The sequence below is a fragment of the Dipodomys merriami genome, unplaced genomic scaffold (genome assembly GCF_024711535.1).
Source record: "Dipodomys merriami isolate MVZ:Mamm:240054 unplaced genomic scaffold, mDipMer1.0.p SCAF_177, whole genome shotgun sequence".
NCBI lineage: Eukaryota > Metazoa > Chordata > Mammalia > Rodentia > Heteromyidae > Dipodomys > Dipodomys merriami.
Window position 1 is genome coordinate 1,987,098 of NW_027203126.1, and position 15,050 is coordinate 2,002,147.

At 48.1% G+C, this 15,050-nt stretch overlaps 1 protein-coding gene across 3 annotated transcripts in view; it reads right to left on the reverse strand.

Annotated features, from left to right (window-relative positions):
* Positions 1-15,050, reverse strand: part of LOC138829813 (coiled-coil domain-containing protein 60-like) — a 114,392-nt gene that overhangs the window by 52,291 nt on the left and 47,051 nt on the right. For all 3 annotated transcript variants that reach the window (XM_070026339.1, XM_070026338.1, XM_070026337.1), the window contains exon 2: positions 12,757-12,836. In XM_070026339.1, the coding sequence (XP_069882440.1) occupies positions 12,757-12,836 (80 nt within the window). The remainder of the gene's footprint in view (positions 1-12,756; positions 12,837-15,050) is intronic.

Consider the following 15,050-nt stretch of genomic DNA (forward strand, 5'->3'; position numbering starts at 1 on the left):
TGTGTGTGTGTGTGTGTGTGTGTGTGTGTGTGTGCGTGTATGTGTGTGCATATAATATGTTGCAGTAGCCGTTATGTTTTATTGTTATCCCCATTTTACACAGGGGAATGAGGTTCAGAAAGATGAGGTAATTTGATCATGTTGGAACCGTAGTAGGTGGAAGAGCCAGGATTCAGACTGGTCCCAAGGCTATGCTCTGTCACCCTGTCGGTCAGTACGGCAGGTACTGGGGAGTTGGAATTAGAGATGATTCTTGTTCCTGGGCTCTTTTGGAATGGAGCTAGGGGGAAACGCACACCTGTTGAAATATATTTACAAGTGTTGATTTTGGAATAACAGGGTTTACGCTGTCTGCTGTTTTCTTGTCAGTGTTGCTTGGTGCTGGTGTGGGCGGTGGGATGGATGAGTGGCAGCAGCACCGTTTCTCTCTCCGCGGGCTACAAGGCGATATTTTGTCTGGCAGCCCCGGGTTGTGCTCGAGGATCACACGCATGTTCTGAGGGGTAGCCTGATGAGCTTGTAGGTTTCCTGGATTTTAAATAGCATTTTATTTTACTGTTAGACGAAAGTGTAGCCAGCTATAGAGTGTTAACTACCATCACAGAGATGACATGAGCAAAGAAGATGAGTCTGCCTGGAATGGAAAGAGTGATGGGCTGTAGGCACTGGCAGCAGACTCAGCAGAAGGAAAGCCACCGGAACAGTTATGGATGGAGAGGCTGGCGCCGCAGTGTGGAGCTGGCCTGTGCGTTAAAGGCCTGGTTCCCCGGTTGGCACGCTGGGAGGTGGTGGGGTCCTCGCGGCAAGTGTGGGGTCATTGAGGGTGCGCCCTTGGAAGGGATGGTGGGATGCTGGTAGTCGCGTCTTCCTCTTCCTCTGTCCCTGCTTCCTGGCTGCCAGGAAGTGACGAGCTTCCTCAGCGTGCGCTTCTGCCATGCCACTCCCTCACCGCGGGGCCAAAACCAACCCTGGTCTGAAATCTCCAAAAGGAAGCCTTACTCTCCTTAAGCTGGGCGTCTCTGCTACTTTGTTAGAGTAAGAGAGGGAGAACTAACATGTTAGCAGCAAAGGAAAGGCTGAGCCCAGCGTATTGCCAAATCAAACCGAGACTCGAAGAGGCCTGACTAATGTCCTGACGTAACTTGTGCCCATCTGCGCATTGTACAATAGGAGAAGAATACATTGCAGACAACCAAGAAGTCTGATTATGAGAAGTTGATCAGATAAATGATGCTCCTTCTCCCTCCCCCAACACAATGGATTGTTAACCATAGTAAGGTTGCTGTGGTTTATTTTCATCGGGATTATTTTGGCTCATGGTTTTCTTGAGATTTCACTCTAATCACCAATATAGTAATTATGTTTGTATGAATATTTGATATTAAAGAATTATTGTTCTTTTAGCTGTGGTAATAGTCCTAATAGGAGTCCTCATCTTCTCTCTGTAGTTTTTAAATTATTTACAGATAAAATATATAACGCTTTGAAAATAATGTGTAAGTAAAGAAAATTAGCTGAATAGACAACCACTGACCTGTGTAATTAGTGTACATGTGAAGTTTCATTATACTATTCTGTTCAACTTTGTGGGTCGGGTCATGGGCCTGAACTCTGAGTCTGGGCGCTGTCCCTCAGCTCTTCAGCTCAAGGCTAGCACTCTATCACTTGAGCCACAGCACCACTTCTGGCTTTTTTTTTTCCTGCTTATCTGGTGCTGAGGAATCGAACCCACGGCCTCATGCATACAAGGCAAGCGCTCTACCACTGAGCCACCTTCCCAGCCCTTCTGTTCAACTTTGTATTTAAACATTTTTGCTAAAATGTTTTTAAAAAAGGAAGTTACAGGCACACATATATTGAAACTATGGAAGATAATATTTTGCTAAGAAAAAAATAGGCAACTAAGTAATATATTCAAAATGGTTCTTTCGTAAACATATACACATCTTTTTATATGTATGCCTAGAAAAATCGTTGCATGTTGTATCCATGGGGGCAGCAGTTTAGTTTTGCCAGAGTGTATTATTTGTATACTGCTGAAAGTTCCTTATAAGGTGAGGCTTCAGAAACTGAATATCTACAGGTATTGAATCTATACATAGCCAATGATACATAGCCAATGATACCTTCTAGGTATAGTCCAATAGAAATGCATACATATATTCAACAACAGCAGAAGTACATGAACGTTCACAGAAGCTCGGTTCATAACAGCCAGATGTGGAAACAGCCCACGTGTGTCCACCAAGTGGTGTCCATGTGATGGATGCTACCTACACACAAGCCGAGACAAGATCTCACAGGCCCAGCTCAGAATCACAACACTGAGCAAGGAAGCTAGATACAACAAGTGCCCGCTGTGCACATCCATTCATGTGAAACCCCAAGCAGGAGTAAGCTCAGGGTTAGAAGGCACCATAGGGATTTTCTTTCTAGGCCTCGAGGGCTAGGGCAGGAACATGGTGAAGTTTTCTGGGCAGCTGTGATAATGTTCCTTTGCTCGACATGGGTGGGAGTTGTGTGGGTGTGTCCATTTCATGAAAAAAAATGGTTGAGCTGGGGGTCTAATGATAAAGTATGCTTTCCTGTATTACGTTGTATTTCAACGGCAAGTTTCAGACAATCGCAGAGCTTGTGTTAGTCAGCTTTCCCTGGCTGTGACAAAACACTTGAGCAGCCTATGGCTGCTTGGGCCCTGTTGCTTTGGGCCTGTGATGAGACACTACATGGGTGGCAGGAAGTGCCTGGTGGAGGGCGGGGCAGGAAGTGCATGGCAGAGGACAAGACAGGAAGTGAATGGTGGAGAAGGTCAGGGAAGAAGAGAGAGAAAGAGAAGGGAGTAATGTCCCAACATCCCCAGGCATCTAACTTCTAAACTGACCCCACCTTCTGAAAGCTCTGTCCACCTCCCTTAGGACCTCAGACTGCAAAGCCTTTAACATATGAGCCTTAGGAGGAACACTGAAGATCCCAAACCATAGCCGAGGTCACCATGCTCAGTGTCCTCTCTGAACAGACTAGAACCTTAGTATGCAGCCCGTGGTTACGTCTGTTAGAGCAATGGTTCCTCTAACACTCTCATAAGAAGAGATTTAAAGTTCATACTGAAATCTAGTCGTCATAGTGGTATTTGTAAGTGGTGGAGCTGGGGTTTGAACCCAAACGGTGTGGCTCTCCAGGGCCACATAGGCTCACGAGATAAACCTGGCCTCTGCATGCTGTCCTAGCTCCGTTCCTTAGTGACTCAGCCAGCTGCCTGGCCTTTTGGGGGATACATCTAGCCGTTTGTGGTTCTGCTTCTCTCCTCAGCCTGATACCTAGAAAATGCTAAGGGGATTGTGAAGCATTTATGCATTCGTGCAACAAATATTAACTAGGCACCAAGGATGTCCCAGACACTGCAACACATGGAAAATCCATTAGTAAGCAACGCGGAAATGGTCCCCATTCTTACAGAGCCTTTGGTCTAGTGTAGGAGATGGACATTATTCAAATAGCCAACCAGAACTGTCGGACCACATACATTAAGGGAGAAGTGGAATGTGGAACAAAGGCCTGGGAATGCATGCAGTTCTCAGCGGTGCTTCTGACATGCCCTGCCATCCTGGACAAGGGCATTCTTCTCTCTGGTCTCAGCATCCTCATTTGGGACCTGGAGGCCTTACACCGGAGCCTCCGTTCCCAAAGTGGCTTCCACTGATAGCCATACCTTGGTTGTACATGAAGACCGATGTTACCATTGTCAAGTAGTAGTTCCAGTTGTTTACTTATAATTCTCTTGCTCCTTTTTTTTTTTTCTGGACACATATTCCAGTGGATGCTGGAATGTGCCACCAAGACTCTCTCCCCTCCCCATGGAAGCTTTTGCTTTCCTAATTGCTTGCTGAGGGCTTATAGCTCGGCTTTTTCCCAGCCCGAGGATTTCCCTCAAATACAGGGGCAAGCTTGCATCTCATCAGCAGCTCCTGCAATTTTACCAAGATCTCATCCTCTTGCCTCCAACTGGACATCTGGAAGGAGCTATGTGAGCTCTGGAGCACGTGGGAGGGAGGTCGCCTGAAGAACTCTCGTGATTGTTTCTCAGCTCAGCTTCTCCCTCTGCCCGATCCTGCTTCCCATCTGATAGGTGCTGCTCCTAAGAGCACTCCCAAAGAGCCACCTCCCCGTATGTCTCCACCTTGGACTTCGTTTTCTGGGGAAACTGACTTATAACAATGAATGCAGAAGCAAGCCTGGAGGTCACTTCTATAAGGGATTGGTGAGCTGGGCCAGTCACCAGCCCACCCTCAACGAGGATCTGATCTAGCAGGGTGCTGAGCCTATGGGCACTGGCTCATGAGAGCTAGCTGTGCACGTCTGTTCCCAGCTCCGCGCTCGGTGCCCTCCCATTAGTGGTTTGAAATTGGCCACCGAGGGAATATTTACACCAGGGAAATTAGCATACACTACAGCTCAAGACGTGTTTCCCTCACTGAGGAGCCAGAGAGTAAACACTGACCAAGCAGCTCTCTAGAAGCAGATGGAGTTCACACAGCCCCAGACCTGCTGTAGTAGTTAGGTTGTCAACTCTTTCTCGAGTGGTGGAATGGGGTGGGCTATCTGGGAGAGTAAGATGAGTGCAATAACTCAAGTCCGTACTTTGCAGGACCCAGTTGCGGTGGAGTACATATTGAGCCACTAATCACTGTCAGCCATTGTCTCTGAGAGAAAGAAATCAATCCGAATCTTGGAAGGTCTGTTCCCCAAAGGGATGAACTTATTATACAAAGCAGGTGGATGGCAGAAGCAAAAACAATGGTCAGCATCGGATATTGTTATTCTGTCCAGATCCCCTGTCCAGACGGAAACAGTGACTCCTTCACTGGTGGAGGGACTGGTTCCCGGCTGAAGGCCTGTGGCCGAGTCCCTCCCTCGAACCGCACAGGTACAGAGGTGGGACCTCTTTGGGTTAGCCTGGGATGTCTGTGAGGGCCATTCCTACTTCCCTAGCTTCCCTGGGGACTCTCCAAGGCCTCTGAATAGGTGGGTCACAGTTCAAATTCTGTGCTACCCGACTGCAAACTTGCAGCTCCCAGCCTGCCTCCTTAAAGCACCACTTACACATATTCAACGCGTTAGTGAGTGGATGTGTGTTCAGATTTTTTTCCTGTCTAGTGTTTCCCTCATTGGGCTGGCCATCCAAAGGTCCTATCTGGTCTGTCATATGGCTAGAAATGGAAGTTCCTGGTTTGATAACTAGGGAATTCCTGGCTACCTACACTTAAGTAGGTTCCTCTACTATTGAACTTTAGAGGGCTTTGAAATACTACTGTGAACCAGGCAACTCTGAGGTGGGAAAGCAATTCATAGCACGTCTGAAACCCTGTTTCCTCACAGTCTGTTTTGTAGGATGAGTACTCTGGGCAACATACGCTTGTCAACTTTGGGCAAAAATGACTTGTTTCCGAATGCAGCCAGGAGCTCCCTCTGCTCATATCTGGGGTGGTTTTGAAGATGACAGGAAAAGAATAATTATCATGTGTTGACAGTATTTTATCTCAGAACATTTCCCTGAGGACCTTATCTCTCTCATTGGTAAAAGAACGGGCCAAAGTCTGACCTGTGTGTCTCCTCCTCTAGCTTTGATCTCTCTCTCTCCTTTTCTTTTGTCTCATCTTGTCTTTTCTTCCTCCTCCTCTTACACACACACACCACACACACACACACACACACACACACACACACACACACACACACACACATGTGCACAAAACCAAAGGGATAAATTTCCTTAGGACTACATTTACTTAACATTTCTGTTAAGTTGCAGTTCAGCAATGGAATTAACTCATTTCTCCCCGTAAGGAGAAGAGCCTATTTATGCTTTGTGGAGCGAGGACCCGTTGCCTGTCTTCGGCGGTAGGTAGCAAGGCTTTTCCTGGTACAGGGTCACCCAAGCCTCTAGTGGGAGACAGTGGATTGACTGATGCATGGGATGAGAGGCCCGGACTCCCCGGCCTGGCTTCTGTTTTTAGCGCATTGTAGAGGCTGAGGGAAGGAACTGGCACAGAGGAAGGGACTTTATACATACTGTCTGTCTTATTTGGTACACACAGACACACAGACACAGACATAGACACACACACAGAGACACACAGACACAGACACAGACACAGACACACACACACACACACACACACACACACACACACACACACACACAGACACACACACACACCAAAAGGCACTATTCCCATCCCATGCAGAGAAACTGAAAGCTCTTTGTCTCCATAGCTCATGTGCTTGGTGGCTATCCATGAGTATTTTCAGATGTTCTAAGGACAACTGGCATAAAAACAAAGCTCGCCTTTTTGCCCCTCTGGATATCTTCCTACATTCCTCCCCTATGCCCTCACGGATTCCACAGGGAAGCAGCCCTGCTATCTTCCCATCCCTTTCCCTCCGTCAGGAAGCCGAGGTCATGATGACTGGTTTGCTCCTGGCCACCCATAATCCCAGTGCACGGCAGGTAGAGTTGGTATTTGACACCAAAGCCAACGATAGACTCTCAGCTACATTATGTGAACCTTTCAAGCCCGGCTATCAAACGAAGCATATTGCTTTGCCATCTGGGAAAGAATTTCCAAAAACAAAAGTTTTGTAGAAACCTGTATGCAACCCAGAGTTCAAGAGTTCAGGATATTTGGATGATTAAGATTTCAAAATGTGATCCTCTGAGTTCTTTCTTTCTTTTTTTATGTGTGATTCTCTGAGGCAGCCCTAGCCACAAAGAAAAGAATAAAACAGATATTTTTTTTTCCCCTTCCATGGAGCGACTTGAGAAAAGCAGAGAAGAAAACTTGCCCTAAAATGATGGCTAACTAGAGGTATCAGAGACACACAAAGACATCAGAAACAGAGAAGAGATGGAGAGAGCCCCCGGGTCACATCCAAGATGATAAAAATGCAATTAACTTGTGCCAGGTTCTTCTAGCCCATAGCAGTGTCCCTTCCGTTGGGTATGTGGCTGAGTTTATCAATTCCTGGCTGAGGACACAGGTCACCTATTTGTCTTTATGAAACACACGGGGACTCATTAATGGCCGCTTGCTGGCTGCAGGGTGCAGGAAAGCCGTGACACGAATCTCTCCCTCATCGGTACAGTTCAGAAGCTTTAACCATGCCTACATCCGTGGCACTGACAGGTATCTAAATCTGTGATCTTAAACAATTCTGGGGATTTGAGAGCAGCCAGTCTGTCTGAGGGCAGCAATATATTTTTTCCCCCAACTGTTTAAATTCACTGATTAAAAACCTAGCCTTATCCATAAAGGCATCTGAGTTGAAGTCTATTCTTTCTGATCTCTAAACCTCAGTTTGGGTTAATAGAACGCCATTATAGATTCCAAAGTTTCTTTGAAATGTTGAGCCTTCTGAGTGAGAGATATTAATAAGTTAAATCCTATATCACAGTTCTGATCTTGGAATGCGGGGCTGAGCTGAGATCAAATTTGGACGTTAAAGGAAATAGTGCTGAAATCCATTAGTGATGTCTGCCAAGGGCACAGATGGGAGGAGTAGGGGAATCTGTACCACATGTCTGTTATCCTCATGGATGGTTTCAATTCATTGAGGCTCATGGATGGTTTCAATTCATTGAGGAGTTTCAACCATTCTTATCTCAAAAATGTTTAGAAGCCCCCTTCACCTCCCAACCCAGACACAAATGGTGCTTCAAAGTAAATGCCATTAGCATGATTAAATACTGTTCACTCATAAACTAGCCCCACAGGTGAGATGGGAGGATGACGGTCTTACACGTCCTATTGATTTCCCTGCATTTCGTGAGCTAGAAATCATATGGGCCTGTCTTCTTGGCTGGTGAGCCAGCCTGCCTTGGGAAGGCACCTTGGGAAAGAGCGGGACGCGGACAGGTCTCATGGGAATCCAAGATCAGAAACTTCCTGGAGAGAGAATCTGGAGACAGTGTCCTCTTTAGAAAGAAATGCATCAACAAGACCTTTCCTGACTCCAGGAAAAATGTAAGACACCAGGCAATACACTTTTCAGCAAATGCTTGTGGATGCCCAGCCCTGCGCTTCACCCCAGAGACAGGATACGCCAACTCTGTCCCAAGGCAACGCAATGGCGACACTGGAGGATGCTCATCCGAACCATAGCAGTGGGTGCCTAACTCAATAAAAAAAGTCAAACAAAAACTGCTTTCTTTGCTAAAAAAAAAAAATGTTCATTTGTTTACTTATTTATTTTTGGTGCTGGTCCATAGGCTTGACTCAGGGCCTGAATGCTGTCCCTGAGGGATTTTTGTGTGTGTGTGTGTTTCCCCCCTCAAGGTTAGTGGTTCTGGGCCCTTTATTTACGTTCTCTTGCCTTGCTTCCTTTGTCTGCCAAGAACAAGCATCACCTCAGATGTGCTAAACAGGTGCAGGCTGGCCTGACATGGGTGGAGGGTGACTGTGCATCCCATCAGTGATTTCTGTTGCAGGTATGTTTATTTTCCTTAGGACATCTGCAATAGTAAGTGCTGGCGGCTTGGGTGGAAACTTTATCACTAGCTTCAAGAATGGACCAAGACGTGGGCTGATCCAGAGGACCTCACGTCAGCAGAAGATCGGCAACTTAGTTCATTACATGCTGCTGAGCGCCACCGAACATCTGGTGGAACAGGCTAGGAGAAGGCAGTTAAGGGTTTTATTCTCTTTAGCATCATGTTAAATTGGCCATGAAGCCAGAGATGGTGCAATTGAATTATAAGAGGGCTGGAGTATTAAATAAAAATCCAGGAGACAGTCAGGGTGTTTGGCTCAAGGTGGGATAGACTCTAATAGGAAGTGAAACAGATTTTAACAAAACGTAAGTGGAAAAGACAACATCCTCTTTGCTAATAATTCGCCTCATTTAATGCTGGGATTTGGACTTGGGTGGGTGTCTATGTGCGGGGAGGTTGTGGGTCTCATAGAAATAAATGACTCTCCTTGGGAAACAGAGTATTTTCTTCTGGAGGAGATTTGCTAATTCCATAAACGCTGGTGAGATCCAGGCACCTGGCCAAGTGGAACATTTCACTGTGGTTTTCTTGGTTTCTTGCTCGTGATTTTCCTTTCTGGCCATTTTCAAAATTCTCTTTCATGTCCTGCTTAGTCTGTCCATCTGATGAGGAAGTTAGATTCTGGCCTGTTCCAGAGTCAGGGTCAACATGTCTGGCAGGAGCGATGGCCTCTGCTTCTCAGCTCAAGGGTGACAGAAAAGCAATTGTCCACATTGCTTTTTTTTTTTTTTTTTTGCCAGTTCTGGGGCTTGAACACAGGGCCTGGGCACTGTCCCTGAGCCTCTTTGTGCTCAAGGCTAGCACTCTACCACTTGAGCACCAGTGCCACTTCTGGCCTTTTCTGAATAGTTTATTGGAGAGAAGAGTCTCACGGACTTTTCTGCCTGGGCTGGCTTCGAACCATGACCCTCAGATCTCAGGAAGTGGCTAGGATTACAAGTGGGAGCCCGGCCTACATCCCTTGAGGCCTCTCCAGTCTCCTGGGCTGGTGGAGACTTCAGCCTTGGCCCTTCTCGGGGCGTTTAACAACCAGCTCTCGGAAGGGTAAGGGTGGATGATTTACATGTCATAAACATTCCCGCCATGATTGATTTTGAGCTTCAACATGACGTTCATGAACTCAGAGCTGGGAGGGGATCTGCTGCAACCCTCTGTAGTATTTCTGTCACACACACTCTCTGTAGCCATCAATAACCTTGAAAGCCTAGGTGACAGCAAAATGCATTGAGGCATTGGGAAAGGAGGGGTCTCTGGTGTTTATGATCTGTGTCTTTGTATAATTTATGCAATTACAGACATGACATTAAATTTTTGGCAACTGCTCTGCCCAGTAAGTGGCTCACACATTTCCTGAAACTTCAACAACGTGTTCTGGGTGCGTGCTGGCTCCCTGTCTCTTGTGACCCTCCTTAGGCCTGATCAGCTTGCCTTGGGCAGGTCTCTGGGGCTTTCATGGATCCAGCCGTCCTGAGAATCAATGTCTTTATCAGCTGTCTGTTGGCAGGAGGCAGGCATTGTGGAAGACTCCACTTCTAAGACCAGAAATTTTGCTCTGTCTTTGAGCGAAGGCCTGGTTGGGTATCCTTTTCTTCAAGACAAATCCTGTTCAGCTGTTAGGAATGGACATAGTTGTAACGGCTGTGCAGGGCAAGTCCCTGTTCTGATTGGTGTGCGCCATGAGAATCAGCTGGTGTCATGTTTTGGATCTCACCTCAGATGCAGCTTTCCTGGGAAGCCTGGGCTGTGTTCCAAATACCACTGTGGAACAGGATCCCTCTTTTCAGCCTCCTCCTCCTCCTCCTCCTCCTCCTCCTCCTCCTCCTCCTCCTCCTCCTCCTCCTCCTCCTCCTCCTCCTCCTCCTCCTCCTCCTCCTCCTCCTCCTCCTCCTCCTCCTCCTCCTCCTCCTCCTCCTCCTCCTCCTCCTCCTCCTCCTCCTCCTCCTCCTCCTCCTCCTCCTCCTCCTCCTCCTCCTCCTCCTCCTCCTCCTCCTCCTCCTCCTCCTCCTCCTCCTCCTCCTCCTCCTCCTCCTCCTCCTCCTCCTCCTCCTCCTCCTCCTCCTCCTCCTCCTCCTCCTCCTCCTCCTCCTCCTCCTCCTCCTCCTCCTCCTCCTCCTCCTCCTCCTCCTCCTCCTCCTCCTCCTCCTCCTCCTCCTCCTCCTCCTCCTCCTCCTCCTCCTCCTCCTCCTCCTCCTCCTCCTCCTCCTCCTCCTCCTCCTCCTCCTCCTCCTCCTCCTCCTCCTCCTCCTCCTCCTCCTCCTCCTCCTCCTCCTCCTCCTCCTCCTCCTCCTCCTCCTCCTCCTCCTCCTCCTCCTCCTCCTCCTCCTCCTCCTCCTCCTCCTCCTCCTCCTCCTCCTCCTCCTCCTCCTCCTCCTCCTCCTCCTCCTCCTCCTCCTCCTCCTCCTCCTCCTCCTCCTCCTCCTCCTCTGCTTCCTGCTCTAGGCAACCTTCCCTTCACCCATCCTGGAGCTCCACAGCTCCAGCATCCGCCTCCAGACCCCTCCGAACTTCGTTGTAAACATGGCAGAAACCGATCTGGCCGCGTCTCACGGGGAGGGTCCTTGCAGGTCTTCATCTTGGATTCAGAGAGCCACATGCAATTGGCTTCCTTTTGCTCAGTGCTTTGTGTGAGACTCCAGATGGAGCCCTGTTGGCCTCCCGGAGCTGTGAACATGGTCCGGCAGAATTATTTCGGCCTAGATTTTTATGTGCTGGGGACCGGCAGACGGTGTGGAGGTTCGTGTCCTTGAGGTCTGAGGTCAGGGCTGGGAGGGCTGGTGGGGGGCAGTTTCCCCCCTGAAGCTTCTCTTCGCAGCGTGCAGATGGCCAGCTCCTTGCCGTGTCTTCTCATGGCGCTTTCTCTGTGTGTCCATTCCCGACGTCTGTCCCTCATTGCACAAACACACTGGTCAGATTAGATCAGGGCACTGCCTTTCTGTTTCGTTTTACTTCCATTAGCTCTTAGTGGCTCTAACTCCAAATAAAGTAACCCTGGAGATTAAGGCTTCAAAATAGACGATTGTTTTTTTCAGAGCCAGGGAAGGAAGAGCACAGTGTAGTTCATAATAAGAATTAGACACTTGAAAGATGATTGGTCCAAATGAATATATGCTTTAAGTATGAGATACCCTGGAGTTTTTTTTTAATCATTCATTATTTTCTACTTGTTTACCCTTCTCCATTGTGTATGGAAAACAGAAGGGTAAAGAATAGTATTAACTGATTTTTTAAAAAAAATCCTGATTATATGTTCGTTGACAATGTTCTGGATACATTAGGTTAAATTATATTGTTAGAATTGCTTTTTGCTTGTTTCTTTGTACCTTTTTAAAAAATAATGTAGCTAGTCAAAAACTTAAAATTATATCGATCTACAGCTCATACTGTGTTTCTATTGAACCGCAGCTGTCCAGGGGCGCTCAGAGAGCAGGCAAGCCCCCTTTTTGTATTAGAGGAATGACTTCCACCCTCTCAGACCTTTCCCACCCGGCCCAGAGGCTCTGTGGCCTCTTCCCTTCCTCAGCCTTCCACACCTCCTCTGTGGAGTTGTACTGCTAGTCAGAGGCAGGGAGCCCTGGGTGGATGGGCGTGGAGGGACCTCTGGACGCGTCTCCTTGCAGCCCTCATGGCTCGGAGTGAGAGATACCGGTGTATCAACTGTCCCCATCGTTCACCTGTCCTGGATCCTCCTTCCAACTCTCGGGACAAAGATTGAGCAGAGGAAAAAGATTCCGTCTCACAGCCCAGAGATGGCTTAAAATAAGCTCCCAGACCCCGGTTTGCTCAGGGCATTGGGGAGGCAAGGGATGGAGAGAGGGTGGGGAGGGACTCTCAGGGCCACGGAGAAGCCATTTCCGTGCATCCCCTCCCTCATTTCACGGGGAGTGAGCGGAGACCTGGGCAGTGTTGGTGTCTGACCCCTGGTCCCCCTGACCTGCTGGGTTCATTGCATGGGCTGGGAGTCAAAAGGGAAGATTTTTTTCCTGGAATGTATCAGGTCCAGGAAGGAAAGCAGAGGGAGGTCCCAGGGAGGGAGCTCTCAGGAGACTGACCTGAGCAAGGCTGTGGAGGAAGGTCTGGTTCAGAGACACTTCCCCACCCCCCACCCCTGCCCCCGATTTTGTATGGGGTTACCCGTGTGTGGTCATCCACAGCCCGCACCCCCTGCCATCATGTGATCTTAGGAGCCAGCCCCTGTGGGGGCCACTCACCGACTTCGCATAAGATCTTTCTTGAGGTTCACTATTTCCTTGTTGATGTACTTGATGCTCTTCAACTGCTTGTCTTGGGCCTGATGGGAAGACAGGAAGCGAGAGAAAGGAAAGGAGCGTTAATGCGATTGTGTCCGGTGGAGTCAGGTGGTGGAGGCCCCGTGTGCTCTCCCAGCGCGCATCAGCCGGCGTCCCGTCATGACAACACATGCCTGGGTAATCAACCTAGGAAGAGAAAAGGCTTATTTTAGCCCGTAGTTCTTGAAGTTCCAGTCCGTGATCAGTTGGGAACACTGTTCTAGAGCAAAACTGCCCACCTGTAGGTCAGGAAGTGAAAGAGAGAACAAGGACAGAACCCGGCTCCCACCGTCCCAGGACCCAAGGGCTTCCTGCTAGGCCCTTCCTCCTAGGCCAGCTCCTCCCCAAAGCACCCCACTGAGGCCTAGCGCTCAAGATCCAAACCATAGCAGCACCTGCCCGGGATCACCAGCCCAGGCCGCACAGCCTCCATCGCTACCTCAGGAGAGGCCATGAGGGACCCAAGCTCTGACCTTGATTCTGACCTGGGACAAAATACCCAACATTGCTGGGCCTCAGTGTCTTCGGTGGACTAGGGGAATAATTCCTACCCCGTTGTGAGGATTAAATGACGTGCCAAATTCCCACCTCATAGCAAGCATTTAATAACCAACAGTGACTTACTAGCATTACACTTAAAAGCAGATAATTAAATGTTAAAATAATTATTATCATCAGAGTCATTGGCAGCTGATTTAAAGCGCTGACTTTGGCCCTGGTAAAGGCCCCCATGGACATCCCCCCCCCACCCCCAGGGCAGGACTTTAGGAATGGATTATCTCTACAATTCATGGGGTGTTCTTTCCCCTCCCCCTCACCTTAACAGGTCATGGGGTGAGCACCACAACCCATAACCTTATCGACCAGGGGTTGATACCTAGTCCGCACAGGGAGTTACATTAACTATATTTTAACATCAGAGCCACTTTTCTCAGCCTCCATTTTAGAGAAACACTATTCAGGTGATAATGGGGCTGACAAACAATCGCTTATGTGCAGTAATGTCATCGTGTGACATATTACTCATGCACAGTGCACAGTGATGTCATAGCATGACACATGTGAATTGATGGCCTAGTGTGACACATTGCTCATGCAGTGATGCTGGTGTCAGCAAGCCTGCTGTGCTGCCAGTGCTCTGAAAGTACAGCATAGCCAGGCACGGGTGGCTCACGCCTCTAATCCCAGTGACTCAGGAGGCTGAGATCTGAGGGTCACAGTTCAGAGCCAACCTGGGCAGGACAGTCCATGAAACTCTAATGTCTAATTAACCACCAGAAAACCAGAAGTGGAGCTGTGGCCCAAAGTGGTCGAACTCCACCCTTGGATAAAAAAAACCCACACCCACGAATAACCAAAACAAAAAAAAAAGTAGAGCACATAGAATTAAATACAGTATATGCTGCTTGAAACTAAGCGGGTACATTATTGGTTTAGGCATTTACTCTATTGTACTCTCATTATTTGAGACCACACGCTTATAAAATGTTGACTACGTGAGGGCTGTGTTGCCAGCAGCCCCACACACTTCACGTGTATCCGATTACATCATTGTCTCGTGTGTTTGATTTAGTCTGGTGTGTTTTTGCTCATCATGGCTCTAAGAGTAACATACACACACAAAATCGTGTCACAGTAGTGCAATAGCGAGAAAACAATTGTCATCGTGGGGAGAAGTCAGGTCTATTCACGCAAGGCCATACGAAGGATGTGAGTTTTAATGTTATGGCTTAATGTTGCCATAGATACTTATTTATGGTTGTTGGAGAGCGGCAATGGAATATAATTTTATGTGAAAATACAAGTTATAAAATGAAGAGAAGCCGGGCGCTGGTGGCTCACGCCTGTAATCCTAGCTACTCAGGAGGCTGAGATCTGAGGATTGCGGTTCAAAGCCAGCCCGGGCAGGAGAGACTGTGAGACTCCTATCTCCAATAAACCACCAGAAAACCGCAAGTGGCACTGTAGCTCAAGTGGTAGAGCGCTCGCCTTGAGCTGAAGAGCTGAGGGACAGCGCCCAGGCCCAGAGTTCAAGTCCCACGACCGACAAAAAAAAAAAAAAATGAAGAGAAATCTGATCATGGAGAACTTTAAGATTTATACTGATAAGATCTATAGAAATTTCCTACAAATGGTGTGCTAAAATTTTTTATATATAGGCAAGTATATGTGTAATGGTATGATAACCTAGAAGGTAAATAGAGCGAATCATTAAT